Source organism: Salvelinus alpinus, chromosome 12 (assembly GCF_045679555.1).
Source record: "Salvelinus alpinus chromosome 12, SLU_Salpinus.1, whole genome shotgun sequence".
NCBI lineage: Eukaryota > Metazoa > Chordata > Actinopteri > Salmoniformes > Salmonidae > Salvelinus > Salvelinus alpinus.
Genome location: NC_092097.1, coordinates 22,960,858 through 22,986,484, shown reverse-complemented (window position 1 = coordinate 22,986,484; position 25,627 = coordinate 22,960,858). Strand labels below are relative to the sequence as shown.

At 44.0% G+C, this 25,627-nt stretch overlaps 1 protein-coding gene across 6 annotated transcripts in view; it reads left to right on the top strand.

Annotated features, from left to right (window-relative positions):
- LOC139535716 (rho guanine nucleotide exchange factor 10-like protein) overlaps positions 1-25,627 on the top strand; it is a 155,762-nt gene that overhangs the window by 38,083 nt on the left and 92,052 nt on the right. For all 6 annotated transcript variants that reach the window (XM_071335429.1, XM_071335427.1, XM_071335428.1 and 3 more), the window contains 3 exons: positions 317-432; positions 10,745-10,872; positions 15,846-15,946. In XM_071335429.1, the coding sequence (XP_071191530.1) occupies positions 317-432; positions 10,745-10,872; positions 15,846-15,946 (345 nt within the window). The remainder of the gene's footprint in view (positions 1-316; positions 433-10,744; positions 10,873-15,845; positions 15,947-25,627) is intronic.

Here is a 25,627-nt window from a genome sequence, read left to right as displayed (position 1 = left end):
TTAGTTATACATTCAGACTCCCGACTTTATTCAGACTGTTCAACAAATAACGGTGGTGATCGATCCATCACACATTGAACTCCTTTCTTAGTGGAACCAGAGTTTCAACAAGCGCAAGTTTTCTTTATCACTTCCACTAGTTATTGTAGTTCAGGAAAGTCTTGAAATGCAGTTCCATTTGGGGATTGTTGTTTGACCTTGAGATGTTTCAAGATTTCTTTAGGAGACAAGCATTGATGTGTGTGACGTGTTAACTGGTGTAAACTGTTGATGTGTGCACTGTAGTGTGAAAGGCTGTGTTGTGTGTTGACCACAGGGAAAGTGATCCTGGGTCCTCCACGGCTTTACCAAGAACTCCAGGACCTGCAGCATGACTTGTCTGTGGTGGAGGAGGTCACACTACTGGTGGGAACACTACAGGGGACATACCAGGTACACCCCACCCCACTACTTACTATATAACAATATCCAACCCTACTACTTACTATATAGCAACACCCCACCCCACTACGTACTATATAACACCACCCCACCCCACTGCTTACTATATAACACCACCCCACTACTTACTATATAACACCAGCCCACTACTTACTATATAACGCCACCCCACCTCACTACTTACTATATAACACCTCCCCACTACTTACTATATAACACCACCCCACCCCACTACTTACTATATAACACCACCCCACTACTTACTATATAGCGCCACCCCACCTCACTACTTACTATATAACACCACCCCACTACTTACTATATAGCACCACTCCACCCTACTACTTACTATATAACACCACCCCACTACTTACTATATAACACCACCCCACAACTTACTATATAACACAACCCCACCCAACGACTTAGTATATAACACCACCCCACTACTTAATATATAACACCACCCCACTACTTACTATATAGCACCACTCCACCCTACTACTTACTATATAACACCACCCCACTACTTACTATATAACACCACCCCACAACTTACTATATAACACCACCCCACCCTACTACTTACTATATAACACCACCCCACTACTTAATATATAACACCACCCCACAACTTACTATATAACACCACCCCACCCTACTACTTACTATATAACACCACCCCACTACTTAATATATAACACCACCCCACAACTTACTATATAACACCACCCCACCCAACGACTTACTATATAACACCACCCCACTACTTACTATATAACACCACCCCACCCCACTACTTAATATATAACACCACACCACCCCACCCCACTACTTACTATATAACACCACCCCACCCCACTACTTAATATATAACACCACACCACCCCACTACTTACTATATAACACCACCCCACTACTTACTATATAACACCACCCCCCCCCACTACTTAATATATAACACCACCCCACTACTTACTATGTATCACCACACCACAACTTACTATATAACACCACCCCACCCAATGACTTACTATACAGCACCACCCCACTACTTACTATATAACACCACCCCACTACTTACTATATAACACCACCCCACTACTTACTATATAACACCACCCCACCCCACAACGTACTATATAACACCACCCCACTACTTACCAAATAACACCACTCCACCCCACTACTTACTATATAACACCACCCCACTACTTAATATATAACACCACCCCAATACTTACTATATAACACCATCCCACTACTTACTATATAACACCATCCCACTACTTACTATATAACAGCACCCCACTACTTACTATATAACACCACCCCACCACACTACTTACTATATAACACCAACCCACAACACTACTTACAATATAACACCATCCCACTACTTACAATATAACGTCACCCCACTACATATTATGTAACACTACCCCAATACTTACTATATAACACCACCCCACCCCACTACTTACTATATAACACCATCCCACTACTTACCATATAACACCAGCCAACTACTTACTATTTAACAAAACCCCACCCCACTACTTACTATATAACACCAGCCAACTACGTACTACATAACACCAACCCACTACTTACTATAAAACCCCACCCCACTACTTACAATATAACGTCACCCCACTACATACTATGTAACACAACCCCAATACTTACTATATAACACCACCCCACCACACTACTTACTATATAACACCATCCCACTACTTACTATATAACACCACCAAACCCCACAACTTACTATGTAACACCAACCCACTACTTACTATATAACACCACCCCACCCACTACTTACTATATAACACCACTCCACTACTTACTATATAACACCACCCCACCCACTACTTACTATATAACACCACTCCACCCCACTACTTACTATATAACACCACCCCACTACTTACTATATAACACCACCCCACTACTTACTATATAACACCACCCCACCCACTACTTACTATATAACACCACCCCACTACTTACTATATAACACCACCCCACTACTTACTATATAACACCACCCCACTACTTACTATATAACACCACCCCACTACTTACTATATAACACCACCCCACTACTTACTATATAACACCACCCCACCCACTACTTACTATATAACACCACTCCACCCCACTACTTACTATGTAACACAAGCCAACTACTTACTATATAACACCACCCCATCCCACTACTTACTATATAACCCCACCAAACCCCACAACTTACTATGTAACACCACTCCACCCCGCTACTTACTATATAACACCACCCCACTACTTACTATATAACACCACCCCACCCACTACTTACTATATAACACCACTCCACCCCACTACTTACTATATAACACCAGCCAACTATGTACTATATAACACCAACCCACTACTTACTATATAACCCCCCCCCCCCCACCCCACTACTTACTATATAACACCACTCCACCCAACTACTTACTATATAACACAACCCCACAACTTACTATACAACACCACCCCACTACTTACAATATAACACCATCCCACTACTTACAATATAACACCATCCCACTACTTACAATATAACACCATCCCACTACTTACTATATAACACCACCCCACCCCACTACTTACTATATAACACCACCCCACTACTTACTATACAACACCACCCCACTACTTACAATATAACACCATCCCACTACTTACTATATAACACCACCCCACTACTTACTATATAACACCACCCCACTAACAATATAACACCATCCCACTACTTACAATATAACGTCACCCCACTACATACTATGTAACACAACCCCAATACTAACTATATAAAACAACCCCACCACACTACTTACTATATAACACCATCCCACTACTTACTATATAACACCAGCCAACTACTTACTATATAACACCACCTCACCCCACTACTTACTATATAACACCAGCCAACTACTTACTATATAACAAAACCCCACCCCACTACTTACTATATAACACCAGCCACCTACGTACTATATAACACCACTCCACCCCACTACTTACTATGTAACACAACCCCACAACTTACTATATAGCACCACCCCACCCCACTACGTACCATATAGCACCACCCCACTACTTACTATATAACACAACCCCACTACTTACTATATAACACCACCCCACCACACTACTTACTATATAACACCATCCCACTACTTACTATATAACACCAGCCACCTACTTACTATATAACAAAACCCCACTACTTACTATATAACAACAGCCAACAACGTACTATATAACACCAAACCGCTACTTACACTATAACCCCACCATACCCCACAACTTACTATATAGCACCACCCCACCCCACTACTTACTATATAACACCACCCCATCCCACTACTTACTATATAACACCACCCCACTACTTACTATATAACACCATCCCACTACTTACAATATAACGTCACCCCACTCCATACCATGTAACACAACCCCAATACTTACTATATAACACCACCCCACCACACTACTTACTATATAACACCATCCCACTACTTACTATATAACACCAGCCAACTACGTACTATATAACACCACCCCACTACTTACTATATAACACCACTCAACCCCACTACTTACTATGTAACACCACCCCACTACTTACTATGTAACACCACCCCACAACTTACTATATAGCACCACCCCACCCCACTACTTACTATATAGCACCACCCCACTACTTACTATATAACACAACCCCACTACTTACTATATAACAAAACCCCACCCCACTACTTACTATATAACACCAGCCAACTACGTACTATATAACACCAACCCACTATTTACTATATAACACCACCCCACCCCACTACTTACTATATAACACCAACCCACTACTTACAATATAACCCCACCATACCCCACTACTTACTATATAACACCACTCCACCCCACAACTTACTATGGAACACTACCCCACAACTTACTATATAGCACCACCCCACTACTTACTATATAACACCACCCCACCCCACTACTTACTATATAACACCAACCCACTACTTACTATATAACACCACCCCACCCCACTACTTACTATATAACACCACTCCACCCCACTACTTACTATATAACACCAGCCAACTACTTTCTATATAACACCAACCCACTATTTACTATATAACACCATCTCACTACTTACAATATAACGTCACCCCACTACATACTATGTAACACAACCCCAATACTTACTATATAACACCACCCCACTACTTAATATATAACACCACCCCACCCCACTACTTACTATATAACACCACCCCACTACTTACAATATAACACCATCCCACTACTTACAATATAACGTCACCCCACTACATACTATGTAACACAACCCCAATACTTACTATATAACACCACCCCACTACTTACTATATAACACCACCCCACCCCACTACTTACTATATAACACCACCCCACTACTTACAATATAACACCATCCCACTACTTACAATATAACGTCACCCCACTACATACTATGTAACACAACCCCAATACTTACTATATAACACCACCCCACTACTTACTATATAACACCAACCCACTACTTACTATATAACACCACTCCACCCCACAACTTACTATATAGCACCACCCCACCCCACTACTTACTATATAACACCACCCCACTACTTACTATATAACACCACCCCACCCCACTACTTACTATATAACACCAGCAAACTACTTACTATATAACACCACCCCACCCCACTACTTACTATATAACACCAGCCAACTACGTACTATATAACACCAACCCACTACTTACTATATAACACCACCCCACCCCACTACTTACTATATAACACCAGCCAACTACGTACTATATAACACCACCCCACTACTTACTATATAACACCACCCCACCCCACTACTTACTATATAACACCAGCAAACTACTTACTATATAACACCACCCCACCCCACTACTTACTATATAACACCAGCCAACTACGTACTATATAACACCAACCCACTACTTACTATATAACCCCACCCCACTACTTACAATATAACACCACTCCAACCAACTACTTACTATGTAACACAACCCCACAACTTACTACTGTATATAGCACCACCCCACCCCACTACTTACAATATAACACCACCGCACTACTTACTATATAACACCACCCCACTACTTACTATATAACACCACTCCAACCAACTACTTACTATGTAACACAACCCCACAACTTACTACTGTATATAGCACCACCCCACCCCACTACTTACAATATAACACCACCGCACTACTTACTATATAACACCATCCCACTACTTACAATATAACGTCACCCCACTACATACTATGTAACACAACCCCAATACTTACTATATAAAACAACCCCACCACACTACTTACTATATAACACCATCCCACTACTTACTATATAACACCAGCCAACTACTTACTATATAACACCACCTCACCCCACGACGTACTATATAACAAAACCCCGCCCCACTACTTACTATATAACACCAGCCAACTACTTACTATATAACACCACCTCACCCCACGACGTACTATATAACAAAACCCCGCCCCACTACTTACTATATAACACCAGCCAACTACTTACTATATAACACCACCTCACCCCACGACGTACTATATAACAAAACCCCGCCCCACTACTTACTATATAACACCAGCCAACTACTTACTATATAACACCACCTCACCCCACGACGTACTATATAACAAAACCCCGCCCCACTACTTACTATATAACACCAACCCACTACTTACTATGTAACACCAACCCACTACATACTATATAACACCACTCCACCCCACTACTTACTATGTAACACAACCCCACAACTTACTATATAGCACCACCCCACCCCACTACTTACTATATAGCACCACCCCACTACTTACAATATAACGTCACCCCACTACATACTATGTAACACAACCCCAATACTTACTATATAACACCACCCCACCCAACTACTTACTATATAACACCATCCCACTACTTACTATATAACACCAGCCAACTACTTACTATATAACAAAACCCCACCCCACTACTTACTATATAACACCAGCCAACTACTTACAATATAACACCACCCCACTACTTACTGTTTAACACCAGCCCACCCCACTACTTACTATATAACACCATCCCACTACTTACAATATACACAACCCCACTGCTTACTATATAACACCACTCCACCCCACTACTTACGAGATAACACCATCCCACTACTTACTATATAACACCATCCCACTACTTACTATATAACACCATCCCACTACTTACTATATAACACCACCCCATTACTTACTATATAACACCACCCCACCCCACTGCTTACTATATAACACCACTCCACCCCACTACTTACGAGATAACACCATCCCACTACTTACTATATAACACCATCCCACTACTTACAATATACACAACCCCACTGCTTACTATATAACACCACTCCACCCCACTACTTACGAGATAACACCATCCCACTACTTACTATATAACACCATCCCACTACTTACTATATAACACCATCCCACTACTTACTATATAACACCACCCCATTACTTACTATATAACACCAGCCCACCCCACTACTTACTATATAACACCACCCCACCCCACTACTTACTATATAACACCACCCCACCCCACTACTTACTATGTAACACCACCCCACTACTTACTATATAACACCACCACACTACTTACTATATAACACCACCCCACTACTTACTATATAACACCAGCCCACCCCACTACTTACTATATAACACCAGCCCACCCCACTACTTACTATATAACACCACCCCACCCCACTACTTACTATATAACACCACCCCACTACTTACTATATAACACCAGCCCACCCAATACTTACTATATAACACCACTCCACCCCACTACTTACTATATAACACCAACCCACTACATACTATATTACACCACCTCACTACTTATTAAATAACACCACTCCACCCCTTCACTTACTCTATATATCACCAGTGTACCCCACTACTTATTATAACACCACCCCACTAATTACTGTATAATACCACCCCACTATTTACTATATAACACCAGCATACCCAGTACGTACAATATAACATCAGCCCACCCCACTACTTACTATGTAACACCAGCCCACCCCACTTCTTACTATTTAACACCAGCCCACCCCACTTCTTACTATTTAACACCAGCCCACCCCACTACTTACTATGTAACACCAGCCCACCCCACTTCTTACTATTTAACACCAGCCCACCCCACTACTTACTATATCACACCACCCCACTACTTACTATATAACACCAGCGTACCCCACTACTTACTATGTAACACCAGGTCTTACTATTTAACACCAGCCCACCCCACTACTTACTATATCACACCACCCCACTACTTACTATATAACACCATCCCATTCCACTAGTGCCAAACCACTGTCGCACGCTGCCTCACTACATATTGTAGGAATGCTATAGGAGACATACTTGGTATACACAGCCCAAACCCAACCTGTTGTTCTACTATAGTATTTATTGCATCACCTCATAGCCCAGGCTGCCTCCGATTTACTCACAAAAGCCTACATCCATATTACCTTCTTTAAAAATGTGAACCGCAGCCTGACCTCCAAAAACAATGGTCTTTACTTTAAAGAGATTTCATTTGCAGCTTGACAAATTTTTCATAAAGCTGGTAAGTCAAAATAACACGTAAAGTGATTTCTTTCTTCCACATCCCAACTATCTACAGGTCTGAACTCTGAGAACACAGAATTCTTTGATTGGATATTGAAAATGCATGAACAAAGTGTTATTTTGTAAAATGCAGGGCATTGTACAACAACAAAGATGATAATTATTCAAAGATGATAGAGAGGAAGACATTTGGGGAAATCTCTTTCTGGGAACATTCACACTGAAATTCAAAATGGAGAATTAAAATGCAATTAAAATGTGATCATATAAAAGCTACACATCTTTCTGGAATCACCAATTGAAAACAGCATAAATACATGCGATATCCCCATGCCAACAGTGCCAGAAAGAGTTTTGCAACAGCTAATGGGGATCCTAATAAAATACCCAAAAATATCAAAAACAGAGGATATGTGAGAATCAGAGATGTGACAGATTTGAGGGCTATCTCCTGAAGAATGTAGTGCCTCTCTCTCCTGCAGTGAGCTCTGGTGTGTTCAAATCAGTACACCTACCAGTAGCCACAATCACATTAAAGCTACTGTACATAACACAGTCACAGTATACTCCAGCAATCACCAAAGAGCCTCTCAGTGGAAAGGTGGCTTTTTGGATCTCTATTTTTTTAAGGTGGAGTAAAATAGGCTTTACTCCATATTACTGATTTTCACACTCCACCCAGTTATAATATAAATGTCCACTAAACAAATATAGGAAATACTTCTGCATGGCTCATTGACTTCATAAATTGATTTGATTCTTACAGTATGACTGGGGGGACTTAACTGTAAAAGTGGTGTAGGAGATGTAATCTGTATGACGTATTTGATGGTATAAAAGTGCTTTGCTGTGGGTTGATGAAAGGGTCTATAAATGGAAGCAGTTTTATGAGGAAGGGGTGGTGGGTTCTTTTAATAGAGAGTGTCAGCAAAAAAAGAAACGTCCTCTCACTGTCAACTGCGTTTATTTTCAGCAAACTTAACATGTATAAATATTTGTATGAACATAACAAGATTCAACAACTGAGACATAAACTGAACAAGTTCCCCAGACATGTGACTAAGATAAATGGAATAATGTGTCCCTGAACAAAAGTAACAGTCAGTATCTGGTGTGGCCACCAGCTGCATTAAGTACTGCAGTGCATCTCCTCCTCATGGACTGCACCAGATTTGCCAGTTCTTGCTGTGAGATGTTACCTCACTCTTCCACCAAGGCATCTGCAAGTTCACTGACATTTCTGGGGGGAATGGCCCTAGCCCACACCCTCCGATCCAACAGGTCCCAGACGTGCTCAATGGGATTGAGATCCGGGCTCTTCGCTGGCCATGGCAGAACACGGACATTCCTGTCTTGTAGGAAATCACCCACAGAATGAGCAGTATGGCTGGTGGCATTGTCATGCTGGAGGGTCATGTTAGGATGAGCCTGCAGGAAGGGTACCACATGAGGGAGGAGGTTGTCTTCCCTGTAATGCACAGCGTTGAGATTGCCTGCAATGACAACAAGCTCAGTCCGATGATGCTGTGACACACCGCCCCAGACCATGACGGACCTTCCACCTCCAAATCGATCCCGCTCCAGAGTACAGGCCTCGGTGTAACGCTCATTCCTTCGACGATAAACGCGAATCCAACCATCACCCCTGGTGAGCCAAAACTGCGACTCCTCAGTGAAGAGCACTTTTTGCCAGTCCTGTCTGGTCCAGCGACGGTGGGTCAGTCCAGCCTCTCTCAGCCTATTGCGGACAGTCTGAGCACTGATGGAAGGATTGTGCGTTCCTGGTGTAACTCGGGCAGTTGTTATTGCCATTCTGTACCTGTCCTGCAGGTGTGATGTTCGGATGTATCGATCCTGTGCAGGTGTTGTTACACGTGGTCTGCCACTGCGAAGACGATTAGCTATCCGTCCTGTATCCCTGTAGCGCTGTCTTAGGCGTCTCACAGTACGGACCTTGCAATGTATTGCTCTGGCCAAATCTGAAGTCCTCATGCTTCCTTGCAGCATTGCAGCATACCTAAGGCACGTTAACGCAGATGAGCAGGGACCCTGGACATCTTTCTTTTGGTGTTTTTCAGAGTCAGTAGAAAGGCCTCTTTAGTGTCCTAAGTTTTCATAACTGTGACCTTAATTGCCTATCGTCTGTAAGCTGTTAGTGTCTTAACGACCGTTCCACAGATGCATGTTCATTAATTGTTTATGGTTCATTGAACAAGCATTGGAAACAGTGTTTAAACCCTTTACAATGAAGATCTGTGAAGTTATTTGGATTTTTACGAATTATCTTTGAAAGACAGGGTCCTGAAAAAGGGAAGTTTCTTTTTTTGCTGAGTTTATGTCAGTACTGTCCATAAATATAAAGGTGTGAGTGTAAGCATGAGATATGAATGTTAGCTTGTGAATGTACACAGAAGTGCATCATGTAGGAGTGGATAGAAGAATATCGTGCACATGGGAGTATGTACTGTAGCTATATTTTCTTGTCACAGCAGAATGTTCTTGTGTGTTTGTGGATCATAGAACCTGAACACGACTGTGGCCCAGGACTGGTGTCTAGCTCTACAGAGACTCATTCGGATCAAGGAGGATCAACTTCAGAGTGCCAACAAGTGCCGCTTACGCCTGCAGGTGCCTGGGAGACCAGACAAGTGAGTATTACATCAATATTACTGGGCCTGTTAAAGACATACTGTAGTACCACCCAATGTGTAGAATTCATCCATTATCTTCACACTTGTGTGATTTTACGATTTAAAGACGACAAATTGAACTGCAAGGGCTTGTTTTACACTGCCGTCTTGACTCCACAAAATGGGTTGCTGGAGAAATTGCCTCATCCATAACTCGGAAAACATGCCATCACACTCAACACTAAAAGAGAATGGCCGGTGACAAACATTTTAATGTGTCTGGGCGCTAACGTTATGATGATGCAGGAGCCTGACGTTGCGTTCGCTTAACCTCACTGAGCACATTACCTGGCATTACGCTCAGCCAGTGTTAAAAGCCTGACTCCATCTCTGCCACAGCTGGCTGGCAAATTAGAGGTGTGCACCGCAATTGGTCATTAACTGATCGTTCACATATTCACTTCCTTGAGAACGCAAATGGAACGACAGCATTAGCCATGTTATTTTCATGGACTTCCATTCATATTACAGGTATAGCCAGTATTGTGTGTTTTTCATTTGTTCCGACAGAATAAAAAAATAAAAAAGCTATTGTAGTTCAGCTCAAGGACACACAGAAAGTGGTCTTTGACTGACAGGTAATTTTGTCATTTTTAGATATACTAAATCTAAAGGCTCCATAATGGGAGCTTCTATAATTCTCTCACACTGTGATGAGTCTGAATGTGCTTATCGTAATGTGCTCAAGTGGCTATGGACTCAGCTGAGAGTAGAGGAGGAGGATAGAGAATGAAGACAGATTAGAGTGGGAGTCGTGCTGTGGCTGCTAGTGTGTGGAGGATGAGAGGGGGAGGAGGGGAGTATTATGAGCAGGGAGGGAAAGAGACCTTGATCCACCTCCACAACATAAACGGGGCAAGGCAGGGTGACAGCAATGAGGGCCTAAATGTACCCATCCAACCTAAAGTGACAGCTTGAGCAGCAGAGCACTGCAGATTGGTACCCCCCCCCCCCCCCCCCCCCCCCCCTGTGGCGCCACACTGGGCCTGCAGGGCCAAGCTGCTTTCTCGATGTTTGGTGGAGCCAGACGTCATGCATACAAGAAAGTCCTAGCATCCCCTTTGAGGAGTACCACATCCCCTTGGTCCCATTGATAATGTCATTAGCAGCAGCATGGACCAGGGAGGGAGACCCCCATACCCCATCTCTGACAGACCACATTCTGCCACACAGAGAAGCAGGTTTCTACAATGTAAAGTGGGGGAAATGCTTTGAGCAAGTAGAGTACTATACAGACCTGGACTCCAGTGTAGAGTGTAGTGATGGTTATAGTATATTGTGAAGAGAGGCATGCGATAAAGTAATAAAGAGAGAGAGAGCTGAGCAGGGTCTGATAGCAGACTAATTGTTGCTGGAGGCTGGGTGGTTGCTTGGCCGGCAGGGCTGGCTGTTGAGGTGGCAGGGCCAGCAGAGTGCCTTAGGGCTTGGGTTTGGTGGTAATTGGTGGGGGTTGGGGGGTGATAGTTGGCGCGGTGGGTGCCTCAGCCATTCTGACACGACCCAGGGTGCAATGGTGGCAGATTGCAGGAGAGAACAGAGGGTAGACTGGGCACACCTCTCTCTTTCTTTCTCTCTTTTTCTTTCTTTCTCTCTGTGTGTCTCTCTTGCTCTCGGCATCTTGCTCTCTGTGTCTCTCTCTCTGTCTCCTTCTTTCTCTCTTTTCTTTATTTTCTCTATTTTGTCTCTCTTGTTTTCTCTCTATTCTCAATCATGCACACACGTTGATATACAGTCTTGCTCTGTCTCTATGAGAGTGGTGGAGGGAGAGTGGGTCCACAGCAGGGTCCCCCTTTACTGAGTCGGTCCCCTCCTGTCATCCTGGGAGAGTTTCCAAGCAAGCAGCACATCACAGCCTCCCTTCCCTCCATCCCTCCACGCTGAGCAGGGACAGGCTGAGCTGAGGACGTGGGGGGAATCTCTACTGCACAGCCGTACGTGTGACAGCACACTATTAACATCTGCTTTAACTATGGCTGCTTTAATGGTGCTATAGACACACACACACACACACACACACACACACACACACACACACACACACACACATAAGCCAAGTGTGGAAAGAAGACCTTTGACTTGCTGCATGGCACATGCATCATTCACTCCCCTCGCAATGAGCAGCTAAGTTGTGACTTTCCCCATCCAGCCAGGTCTGGTCTAGGCACACTGATGCTCCCACAGGACCTCTCAGTGTCTGTCCACTCTTTGTGCATTAATGTCACATGTGTGCCTCAGCAGTGACCAGCAGCCATACATCAGCCCGGGTCTGGGCTGTGGGCCGGGTCCTTGCTCCACTCTATTCCGCCATCATGCCCGTGCCTACTTCCCCATGCTGCCTGTGTACCAGCACACCTGCACTGCGCCTGTCAATCAGGCGGTGGGAGGACTCCAAGTCTGCTCTGATTAGCATGTTTGGAGCAGCGTGAGCGTCAAGTATTACCCTCCCTGGCAATCTGATGAAGTGACCAGTTTCATTCTCATCTTTCTCCCCCTCTCCCTCCCCTCTTGCTTCATCTCTCTCTTTCCTCAGCAAATTGCTTCTGCTCTATTTAAGCAGTGAAGGGTATGAATTACATCTCTGTGTGAAAGCCCCACTTTTTCAACATGTCAAATAATTTGGAGATCTTACTCACATCTTTCTGTCCTTGTCTTTTCTCACGCTCTCACTCAGTCTGAACAGGCAGGTATGACAGAAGCAGATTTGAGAGAGCGAGAGAGAGAGAGATACGAGTCACTGGGGATGTGTACTGCTGTTGTATCTTTTATCACTCAACCTGAAGCAAGTAGTATCTGTGTCCTTGTTTATTCATGTAGAACAGAGGAAAAAATAACATTTAAGACAAGTATTGCATAGAGACTGCAAGGATGAGTGTCAGCAGGAGGAGTTGGTGAATGTAAAACTGTGTGCCATTGTTGAGAGGTAACATGGTAGCCCAATCACAGCTGATGATCTCAGAGTGCTGAGCCACTACTGGAGGCCTATGACCTTTAAAAGTTCCACACTGAGCTCCCCCTGTTCAAGGATCACATTATTCCCACATTCAGGTCCAGAACTGTCAGCTTTTACCCAGGGTGTAAGAGGCATGTCGGGGGCCAAGGGGCGAGGAGCAGGGGGGCGGAGTGGGGATTCTGGCCTGTTAATCCAGCTCCCTGGCTCCTTCTTTGTGTGTTAGCAGTTCATGCTCCCCTCTCATCCCTTTTCTTATCTGATCTGGGCGTCTCTACCTTCAGGGTCCAACGGCGCATGCCGTATCATCTGACCTTTACATCACTTCCACCATCCTGATTGAAACAGGGGGAGGTGAAATGTGCTGTTTGTTACGGCTCTGTGGTTACAGGCCTCTTACTCCTTCAAATCAAATCAAAGTTTATTGATCGCATCCAAGGTTTAGCAGATGTTATAGCGGGTGCAGAGAAATGCTTATGTTACTGGCTCCTAACTATGCAGTAAAATGTAGTATACAAATTGTTATATTTTTTAAAAAATCAAGAAACGTCGGAACAAATGTAATTAACTACCCAGATAGCACTGTAACAGTAATCCAAATGCAATATATATGTACAGTATATACACCGGATGAATTTACACACGATTTACTAAGAAGGAAATGTACAGCAATAGATATATTACAGTGAGCTATGTCAAGAATCAAGTATATAAATGAATGTGTGGTGTGTATAAACAGTGTAATTAAACTATTAGAATGAGCTTTGTTGAGAATACACTATGTTCAGTGGTTTAATGCCTCTATAAGATGGGACAACAGCGAGTGTGTGTGTGTGTGTGTGTGTGTGTGTGTGTGTGTGTGTGTGTGTGTGTGTGTGTGTGTGTGTGTGTGTGTGTGTAAGTAGTGTGCATCACCTGGTAGATGGCTAGTGATGGCTGTTCAACAGTCTGATAGCTTGGCAATAGAAGCTGTTTTTTAGTCTCTTGGTCTTGGCACTGATGCACCTGTACTGTCTCTGTCTGTCAGACAGTAGCCAAGTGAACAGTCCGTGGCTTGGGTGACTGAGGTCCTTCATTTATTCAGCTGTCTGAGGTTGTAGAGGCGCTGTTCTTCACCAGGGTATCAGTTTGGTGAGACCATTTCAGGTCCTCAATGAAGGGCACGCCAAGAAACTTGAAGCTTTTGACCCTATACACTGCAGCCCCGTCGATGAGGATGGGGATATGCTCCGTCGTCTGTCTCCTGTAGTCCACAATCAGTTCCTTTGTTTTGTTGACGTTGAGGGAGAGGTCTTGACATCTCCTCCCTTTCCCTCTCCTCCTCGTCATCCTGTCCCCAGAAGTACCTCTACAGGAGAGGAGGCATTCTTATAGTACAGTAGAATATCTACAGTATGTCTTTATTAATCCAGAAGGGGGGTTTGTTTACAACATGTGTAAAATAGATAGGCCTACAGCATCGAATAGTCACATACGACTAAGCTTCCAAATAAAAAGCAGACCAGAATTTCATAATCACATAATCCAACCATATCACAATCCCATGGCATATCCAAACATACATCCATAAAACAGACCCGTCTGCAGCGGTGTCCTGGTTTTGGGAAGCTAAGGACCATAGACCTATATCTTGTATGACACTGCGCAGACCTAAAGAGAACTTGAATTTTTGAATTTCAGTTTGAAAGTCTGAAATAGCACCTGGAACTTTTTCCTTGCTCTGTGTGGACTGTCACTGAGAAGGAACAGGCCTTTTGCAGAGCATTTGTATGTGGTATTTGTCTTTAATCATTGATTTGCTCTACGGAGCACTATACCATTATTCCTACACTTATGGCTCTTTTCCGGTGCAGTGAATGACCCTTAAACACAGATGGGCTTTTAGCTGCAGCTTTCTGTAGACAGTAGAACAATGGTCTTGATGAGGTCCCCACAGAGCATGAGTCAGTTGTTTTAACTTGTGTGTGTGTGCATTCCCCTCCAGGTCGGGACGTCCCGTCAGCTTCATGGTGGTTTTCAACACCCCCAGCCCCCTCAGCAAGATCTCCTGGGTCAACCGGCTGCACCTGGCCAAGATTGCGCAGCGTGAGTACTACATTGCATGACCCTTCCTTACCCTTACTGAAACAAAACACCTGTTACATAATACAAGCTGCAAAATAAACACAGTGAATTGATTTCTATGGTGTTGTTTAGGCTTTATAGAGTAGTAGTTACAACATTTCACTTACAAGTCCTTGAAAAAGAGTAGTAATATATAGGATGTGGTTAAGGCAGCTGTGCTCCTGCTAAGGCACTTTCTGGTTTGTTTTACAGCCATTGGCTCAGTGAAAGTCTGGTGTTATGTGTTATTGAATCACATTAACCAAAGACGTCCCCCAGGGATAATGTGTTCTGCATAATGTGTGCTTGGCCTCAGAGGCTAGGCCATATTGAGCTGAGCATGAAGACACACACACAGTCTGAGGAGACTGCATCAGCACTGGTCCCTTTCCAGCAGGGAGCAGCACTGTGATTTTCTTTCCTACTGCCTCCCCCTCCAGTCTCCCCCTTCCCCACTCCCCACTACCTATAGCCTGGCTCAATAACCGGAGTGAATCCACCCAGTGATGCTGGAGGCCATCCATTGGGAGGTTCATCAAAGCGTGCTCTGAGCAACTGACACGGGGCTAGCCAGCCAGTGCTACTACTGTACATAATATTAATCTGATTTGCCATGGTAAAACTAGCTTCCCCATCAGTCCCCCCATCACTTCCCCCTGACTCACCCAAACACACATGCACACATACATACACTACTCATGGTTTTGTGTCTATGGTATTGCTCTCTAAGCGTCCTGATAGCGTGTTACTTGGGCCGGCTCTGTATTTGGGCTGCTTAAATCCCAGAGGCCGCTGGCTTCACAGTAAGCTCCTGTACACAAATCTGTAAAGGTTTCAAAGGAAGTTACTGGAACCAGATTAAACACCACAACATGAAATGCATTTTACAGATGAGCAGCCAGAGATGCAATTGAACATCATCCTGTTGTGGTGGTGAGGAATACCCAGCCCCAGGGACAACTTGCAAAGGGATCGATAGGGCCAGGACTAAGTCTACTGTTATGTGTTATAGGCTAAAGTAGTCATGTCTGTTTGGCTATCTATCCACAGTGTTAGTTTCTGTAGACATCTGCATATCTCTCTGTCCTCAGAAATGCCAGTGAAAAGACCACTAGAGTGGATCTCTGCATGGTGCTGCAGCTCTGTGTCTCACAGTGGGGCATGGGGTAGTGTGCTGAATACGTCAGTGCTGGAGTACGTCTGTAGGCTCTCCAGCAGAGCCCGTGGGGTGTTGTCTGACTGTCAGAAAGGCATCAAAAACATCAGACAGGGAGGATACTTTCAGTTGAGTATACCACAGCACAGCAGCATCCACAACACAGCAGTGTTGATTAGGACAGGTGATCTATTGAAATTACTTAGCTCATAGATAGCTTCTACAGTAGCAATCATAGCTTATACAGATAACTTCAAAAGTATTGGGACAGTGAGACATGAAATGATACAATGACTATGAGGGTAAAGTGCTGTCAGCTTTAATATGAGGGTACTTTCATCCATATTGGGCGAACGTCTAGAAATTACAGAATTTTTTGTACATACTCCTACCATTTTAGGGAACCAAAAGGATTGGGACAAATTCACTTATGTGTATTAAAGTAGTAAAAAGTTAAGTACTTGGTCTCATATTACTAGCACACAATGACTACATTAAGCTTGTCACTCTACAAACTTGTTGAATGCATTTGCTGTTTGTTTTGGTTGTGTTTCAGATTATTTTGTACCCAATAGAAATACTGTAAATTGTGGTTAAAAATGGATAGTGTCCTTTTGGAGTCTCTTTTTATTGTAAATAAGAATAGAATATGTTTCTAAACACTGCTACATTAACATGGACGAAATGCAAAGCCAAATTACTCTCAAAATACATTTTAGAACCATTCTGAAAGCTTTAGTCTATGTAGTATATTCTCAACCCCATTACCGTATAAACAATATGGTTTTGTTAGACAAGCTACGACAACAGTGTGGAAATGTGGCTTGTTTGGTATTTTGATTTGAATTGTTTCCTCCCCTTACCCAACTTTTGCCAAGGGTTTGTATTATCCGGTTATTACTTGGAAAGCGAATGTTTTTGCAGAATAGATTGGTTGCACAACAACAAACCACCCCAATGCCAATCTCACGATGCTTCTCAAGCTCAAGTTATTGGAAATCTTTTAATGGTGATGAGCAAATAACGAAGTGGTTGTTGCTGTTTAAGTGGAAAGATCACCAAAACACAGATAGCAGCTAGCTACTCAGTGAGAGGGACAAACATTTCCAAAAGCCTATTAAAAGTTCAATATTAGGAATGTTTTTAATATAAAACATTATGACCTGCCATAAAACATTCTCTCCATCACTTTACCTGCCTGTATGCACTCTATATCCACTTATTTTTCTGGCTTCCTTATTCCTTATACTCAGTATTGCAGTAGTTACGTATAGAATAGGTTTATGACTGTAGGACTATATATTTAGACCTAACATACACTACAAGTCCAAAAGTATGTGGACACCTCTTCAAATGAGTGAATTTGGCTATTTCAGCCTCACCTGTTGCTGACAGGTGTATAACATCGAGCACACAGGGGTGGCAGGTAGCCTAATGGTTAGAGCGTTAGGCCAGGTTGCTAGATCGAATCCCCAAGCTGACAAGGTAAAACTCTGTCATTCTGCCACTGTGCAAGGCAGTTAATCCACTGTTCCTAGGCCGTCATTGTAAATAAGTATTTGTTCTTAACTGACTTGCCTAGTTAAGCGAAGGTAAAAAAAAAAAAAAACACAGCTATGCAATCTCCATAGACAAAAATTGGCTGTAGAATGACACGTACTGAAGAGCTCAGTGACTTTCAACGTGACACCGTCATAGGATGCCACCTTTCCAACAAGTCAGTTCGTCAAATTTCTGCCCTGCTAGATCTGCCCTGTTCAACTGTAAGTGCTGTTATTGTGAAGTGGAATCGTCTAGGAGCACAACGGCTCAGCTTGAAGTGTTGGGCCACATAAGCTCACAGAATTGGACCGGCGAGTGCTGAAGCTCGTAGCGTGTAAAAATCGCCTGTCCTCGATTGCAACACCTACTACCGACTTCTTAACAGCCTCTGGAAACAAAATCAGCACGAGAACTGTTCATCGGGAGCTTCATGAAATCGGTTTCCATGGCCGTGCAGCCGCACACCATGCGCAATGCCAAACGTTGGCTGGAGTGGTGTAAAGCTCGGAGCCATTGGACTCTGGAGCAGTGGAAACGCGTTCTCTAGAGTGATGAATCACGCTTCACCATCTGGCTGTCCGATGGACAAATCTAGGTTTGGCGGATTCCAGGAGAACGCTACCTGCCCCAATTCATAGCGCCAACTGTACAATTTGGTGGAGGAGGAATAATTGTCTGGTCCTGTTTTTCATGGTTCGGGCTAGGCCCCTTAGTTCCAGTGAACGGAAATCTTAAAGCTACAGCATACAATAACATTCTAAGCGATGCTGTGCTTCCAACTTTGTGGCAACAGTTTGGGGAAGGCCCTTTTCTCTTTCAGCATGACAATGCCCCCGTGCACAAACTGCGAGCCAGACCTAATCACCCAACATCAGTGCGCGACCTCACTAATGCTTTTGTGGTTGAATGGAAGCAAGTCCCCGCAGCAATGTTCCAACATCTAGTGGAAAGCCTTCCCAGAAGAGTGGAGGCTGTTATAGCAGCAAAGGGGGGACCAACTTCATATCGATGCCCATGATTTTGGAATGAGATGTTAGACGAGCATGCATCCACATACCTTTGGCCATGTTGTGTTCTTACACTTTATACAAAATATGACAATGTCAAAGTGAAAAGAAAATCCTACAAATCTTTACAAATGACTAAAAATGATATAACTAAAATATAGTCATTGCTTAAGTATTCACCCCCTTTGTTTAGGCAAGCCTAAATTAGTCCAGGAGTAAAATATGGCTAAACAAATTACAAAGTAAGTAACATGGACTTAATAGGGGTTGACATGATTGCCCTGTTTACACACAACATCTGTAAGGTCACACATATTAGCACATATTCAACTACAAAGACCAGGGAGCTCGTCCAGAGCCTCATAAAGAAGGGCAGTGATTGGTAGATGGGTAACAATAACACATCAGACATCTAATATTTATTTAAGCATGCCAATTTAATAATTATTTTATGGATTATGTATTGAACCACCCAGACACATCAAAGACACAGTTGTCCTTTCTATACTGAAATGCATTACAGGAAGGAAACTGCTCAGGGATTTCACCATGAGGTGATTTTAAAACAGCTAGTTCAACGGGAGAAAACTGAGAATGAATCAACAACATTGTAGTGACTCCACAATAATGACTTAATTGACAGAGTGAAAAGAATAGGATAGGAATTTACAGAATAAAAATCATCCAAAACATGCATCCTGTATGCAACAAGGCACTAAAGTAATACTGGAAAAAAAGTAATGGCGAAGGAATACACCTTTTGGCCTAAATGCTACATCTTATGTTTGGAGAAAATCCATCACATCGCTGAGTAACTGCCACCTTAAATTCAAGCATGGTGTGGTGGCGGCATCATGGTATGGGTATGCTTGACATCGACAAAGACTGACAAAGACCGATTAAAATAAACGGGATGGAGCTAAGCACATGCAAAATCCTAGAGGAAAACCTGCTTCAATTTTCTTTACACCAGACCTATAACACAAAACCAAATCTACACTGCAGTTGCTTACCAAGAAGACAGTGAATATTCCTGAGTGACAAAGATTTGACTTAAATCTGCTTGAAAATATATGGTAAGACTTGGAAATTGCTGTCTAGCCATCATCCCCAACACCTTGACAGAGCTTGAGGAATTTAGAAAAGAATAATGGGTAAATATTGCATAATTCAGGTGTGCAAAGCTCTTAGAGACTTACCCAAGAAGACACAGCTGTAATCGCTGCAAAAGCTCTTTCTAACATGTATTGGCTCAAGGGGCGAATACTTATCAAATCAAGGTACTTTTTATTAGTGTCAATACAATTTATGATAACAAAAATTCACTTTGACATTACAAAATATTTTGGGTAGATCGTTGACAAACAAAAAGACAATTCAATCTATTTTAATCCCACTTTGTAACAACATATAATGTGAAGAAATCCAAGGGGCTATTTATGATAGGCAATGTAGGTGAAAATCCATTGAGACATTGTTGAGGCTACAGTGTGAACAAAATAGATTTGTATCAACCCGGCCAGGATGTCAATTACATGTTAATTGCATTACACCCCACTTTGCTTTCCCATTTAACCAAATGTAATTACAATAAGGGAGGTGTTGATGTAATTTCACGGATGGCCTGCCGTCACTAGGTTCTCCTGTCATTTCATGGTCATTTCTATTTCAATCAGCAGTTGAACTCTACTCAGCTGTATCCTGTATGGACAGAGAGGGGTGCCTTGCTCCAAAATGTCTCCAAATGGCTGATGCCCCAAATAGCAAACACTCAAATGCGTGATTTAGTGAGCTATTAAACATCACAAAGCTCATTTTGAAGCCAGACTCAGCCTTGTAGCTACCAGTGTTTATGTTATAACCCCCCATTTCTATAACACATTTATATCCCTCAGGTATGCTTTCATGTACACTCCTTACTGTACCGCACAGAATACGCTTAGTGCCAATTTGCCAAATGCTATCCCCAAAGTGTACTTTCAAAACACATCAATCACATCTCATTGCTTACACTTAAGCTACAGGAACATAATTGTATGCCCGAGGTACAACATGAAGCACATTAATAGCATGATTTGTCTTGTAGCGTAGCTATTTGTCTTGGGCACATACATTATATATACAGTAGGAATGTCTGCCAGATATGAAAAGTTTGTTGATGTAGAGGTTTTTACTTTGGATGCGTCCAGCAGTTAGGCCTTGCATCACAGACACAATATAGAACAGATGCCTCCAGTAAAAAAAACTTTGAGAGCATGGGCTGATAAGGTTCTATCTGCAAAAATATGATTCTGAGATATTCGCTTTAAAGTTCCAAACCCTTATTGGTTTGAATGGTGACACCAATTTTTGTCTTGTAATCTTTTGTACTTAATATCATGAATTGGGGTATTTAGAATACATACATAGGCAGAGAACATTGAACAGAACAAGGCAATGCCAATAATGACATTTTGCCAATTATAACCTTATAGTCCCAAGCTCTCGAATTGTGTCACCTTGGGACCACATGTCCACAATTGCCCAACAGTGGTGCTGCAGCACACTCAGAACTCAGGAAAGCTACGTGTTACGCAGCATCTCCTATGCCACTTCAATTGGGACTACTGTTTCTAAGAGGGTCCTACAATAACATCGCCAGACACATAGCCTAATAATTAGTAGGTTGATTTTGTGCAGAATAATTCATTACTATTTCAATGTATAGACTTCCAGCCTTTCCAGGCAAGGTTAGGACTGCTGATTTGACGGCCCACACAAGCAGAGCAGACAAGTGAGAGGAGTTGAGGCGCCAGAGACAGAGAGACGGAGGAGTGGATAGAGGCAAGAAGAGAGAGGTTGAAAGGGATGGAAGGGTGGAAAGGATGATTGAGACAAGCAATCAGTCCCACCACAGGGAGCAGAGGGCAGGCAGGGGGCTGTGGCCTGCGGTTACCTTGCTATCTCTAAGTGTGTCAGACTCTCCTCTTCCGCAGCAGCCGATTGATAGACAATGCCTGAGGAGTGGAATGTGGCTTGACCGTCCTGGCACACACTCTAAGATGCCCTCTGAAAGAGATTCTCCAGTAGTTATGTATACTTTTTAGCCAGTAGTTCTGAAAGTAGTGCTCACAACCCAAAAGTGTTCCCCAAAATGGTGTACTACTGTATGTCACATATGTGCAGATATGTGCACCACGTCATTGCTCTCTCTCTCTCACTCTGCTGTGTGTGCATCTCACTAGCTGTCACTCAAATAGCGAAGAGCTGAACCTTATTGGATCGAACTCGAATTGCTAGGCTGGCCCAGGTGGGGGAAAATGGCGATGCACAGCTTCCAGTAAACAGTCGCTTTCAAACTAGGGATTTCGTGGCTAATTGAGATTTAAAAAAATTCTGCTCATAGATGATGTCTGTATGAACGAAACATTGACACATCCAGCCCAAAATGTGAGGTTTAAAAAACACTTACTAGTCACCAACGTTCCAGAGCATCTTTAATCCACTGCTAATGTCACGACTTCCACCAAAGTTGTTCCCTCTCCTTGTTCGGGCGGCGTTCGGCGGTCGACGTCACCGGCTTTCTAGCTGCCACCGATCCATGTTTCATTTTTCCTTTTGTTTCGTCTGTTTACACACCTGGTTCCCATCGCATAATTATGTTCCTTATTTAACCCTCTGGTTTCCCTTTCTGTTTTGTGCGTGATTGTCTTTCGTGTGTTGGAGTTCTATGTCCTGTTATGTCCTTGTTTTAATACGGGATTTTTTGTTACGTTCTTGTATTGAGTAAATACAGTGTTTTTTTTACTCTTACCTGTGTCCTGCGCCTGACTCCTTCGCTATCTTCTAGATAGACAGAATCACGCACCAAACTAATGGAGTCAGCAGGTGCAGCCAGCCCTCCGCTTCAAATGGAGGAGCACGTTCAGCAGCACCATGGACCGATGGGAGTGAGGAGGTTCTCCCGTGAACCCTGTGTCGTCTCCTCAGGTTTCCCCACTACCTACCGTGATGTCCACCTCTCCGTCATCAGGATCCGGTGGGATTCGGCTCTCGCTCCCGAGGGCATATGATGGGACAGCTGCCGGGTGTCAGGGGTTCATACTCCAGCTGGAGCTCTACCTGGCATCTGTCCAGCCAGCCCCTTCGGGACGTGAGAGAGTGAGCGCCCTCATCTCCTGTCTGACCGGTAAAGCCCTGGAATGGGCCAACGCCATCTGGGGTAGGGAAGGTCAGACGTTGGATGATTATGAGGAGTTCCCCCGCCGTTTCCGGGCGGTATTCGATCATCCCCCGGAGGGGAGAGCGGCGGGGGAACGCCTATTTCATCTACGTCAGGGGATGAGGAGCGCTCAAGATTTTGCGCTGGATTTTAGAACTCTGGTGGCCGGCGCGGGATGGAATGAGCAGGCCTTGATCGATCACTACAGGTGTAGCTTACGAGAGAATGTTCGTCGGGAGCTAGCCTGCAGGGACACCACCCTTCCACTGGACCAGCTGGTAGACCTATCGATCCGGTTGGATAACCTGTTGGCCTCCCGCGGACGTCCTGATCGGGGTCCGCCAGTTCCATCCCCCAGCGCTCCTGATCCAACGCCTATGGAATTGGGAGGCGCTGCAACGAGGGGGACCGGAGGGGGGACCATTCCCTGCACCAACTGTGGCCGCAGAGGGCACACTGCTGTTCGGTGCTGGGGGGGTTCCCCAGGAGGTAGAGGTGGCAGGCGGAGTACTGGTGGGTCATCCCAGGTGAGTAGGCACACCACTCACCCAGAGCTCCCTGTTGCACACATGTGGTTGTCGATAGAATTTCCCGAGTTTTCCTCGCGTTCCCAGCATAAGGCGCTAGTAGATTCAGGCGCAGCTGGGAACTTTATCGATCGTTCCTTTGCTATGAGATTAGGGAACCGTATTGTGTCTGTTGATGTTCCCTTCCCTGTACATGCCTTAGACACTCGTCCTTTGGGGTCAGGCTAATTAGGGAGGTCACAGCTCCGCTCACTATGATAACGCAGGAGAGTCATAGGGAGCGAATTAGTCTCTTCCTAATCGACTCTCCTGCGTTCCCTGTTGTGTTGGGGATTCCCTGGTTGGCTTCGCATGATCCCACTATTTTGTGGCAACAGAGGGCTCTCAAGGGATGGTCCCGTCAGTGCTCAGGGAGGTGCGTAGGTGCCACTACGGTGGAAAGTCCAAACCAGGTCTCCACCATGCACATTCCCCCGAATATGCCGATTTGGCACTCGCCTTCTGTAAAAAGAAGGCGACTCAATTACCACCCCATCGACAGGGGGATTGTGCGATAGATCTCTTGGTAGAAGCTGCACTTCCCAGGAGTCACGTGTATCCTCTGTCACAGGAGGAGACGGCGGCTATGGAGACATATGTCACCGAATCTCTGGGACAGGGATATATTCGGCCTTCCATCTCACCCGTCTCCTCGAGTTTCTTTTTTGTGAAGAAGAAGGATGGAGGTTTGCGCCTGTGTATTGATTATCGAAGTTTAAATAAGATCACGGTAACATACAGTTACCCGCTACCGCTAATAGCCAGTATGACCGAGTCATTACACGGGGCGCGCTTCTTCACAAAATTGGACCTCAGGAGCGCTTACAACCTGATGCGTATCCGGGCGGGAGATGAGTGGAAGACAGCATTTAGCACCACTTCTGGGCATTATGAGTACCTCGTCATGCCGTACGGGTTAATGAATGCTCCATCAGTCTTCCAATCCTTTGTTGATGAGATTTTCAGGGACCTGCACGGGCAGGATGTAGTGGTGTATATAGATGACATTCTAATATACTCCGCTACACGCGACGAGCATGTGTCCTTGGTATGCAGGGTGCTTGGTCGACTGTTGGAACATGAACTGTACGTCAAGGCTGAGAAATGTCTGTTCTTCCAACAGTCCGTCTCCTTCCTAGGGTACCGCTTTTCCGCGTCAGGGGTAGAGATGGAGAATGACCGCATTTCAGC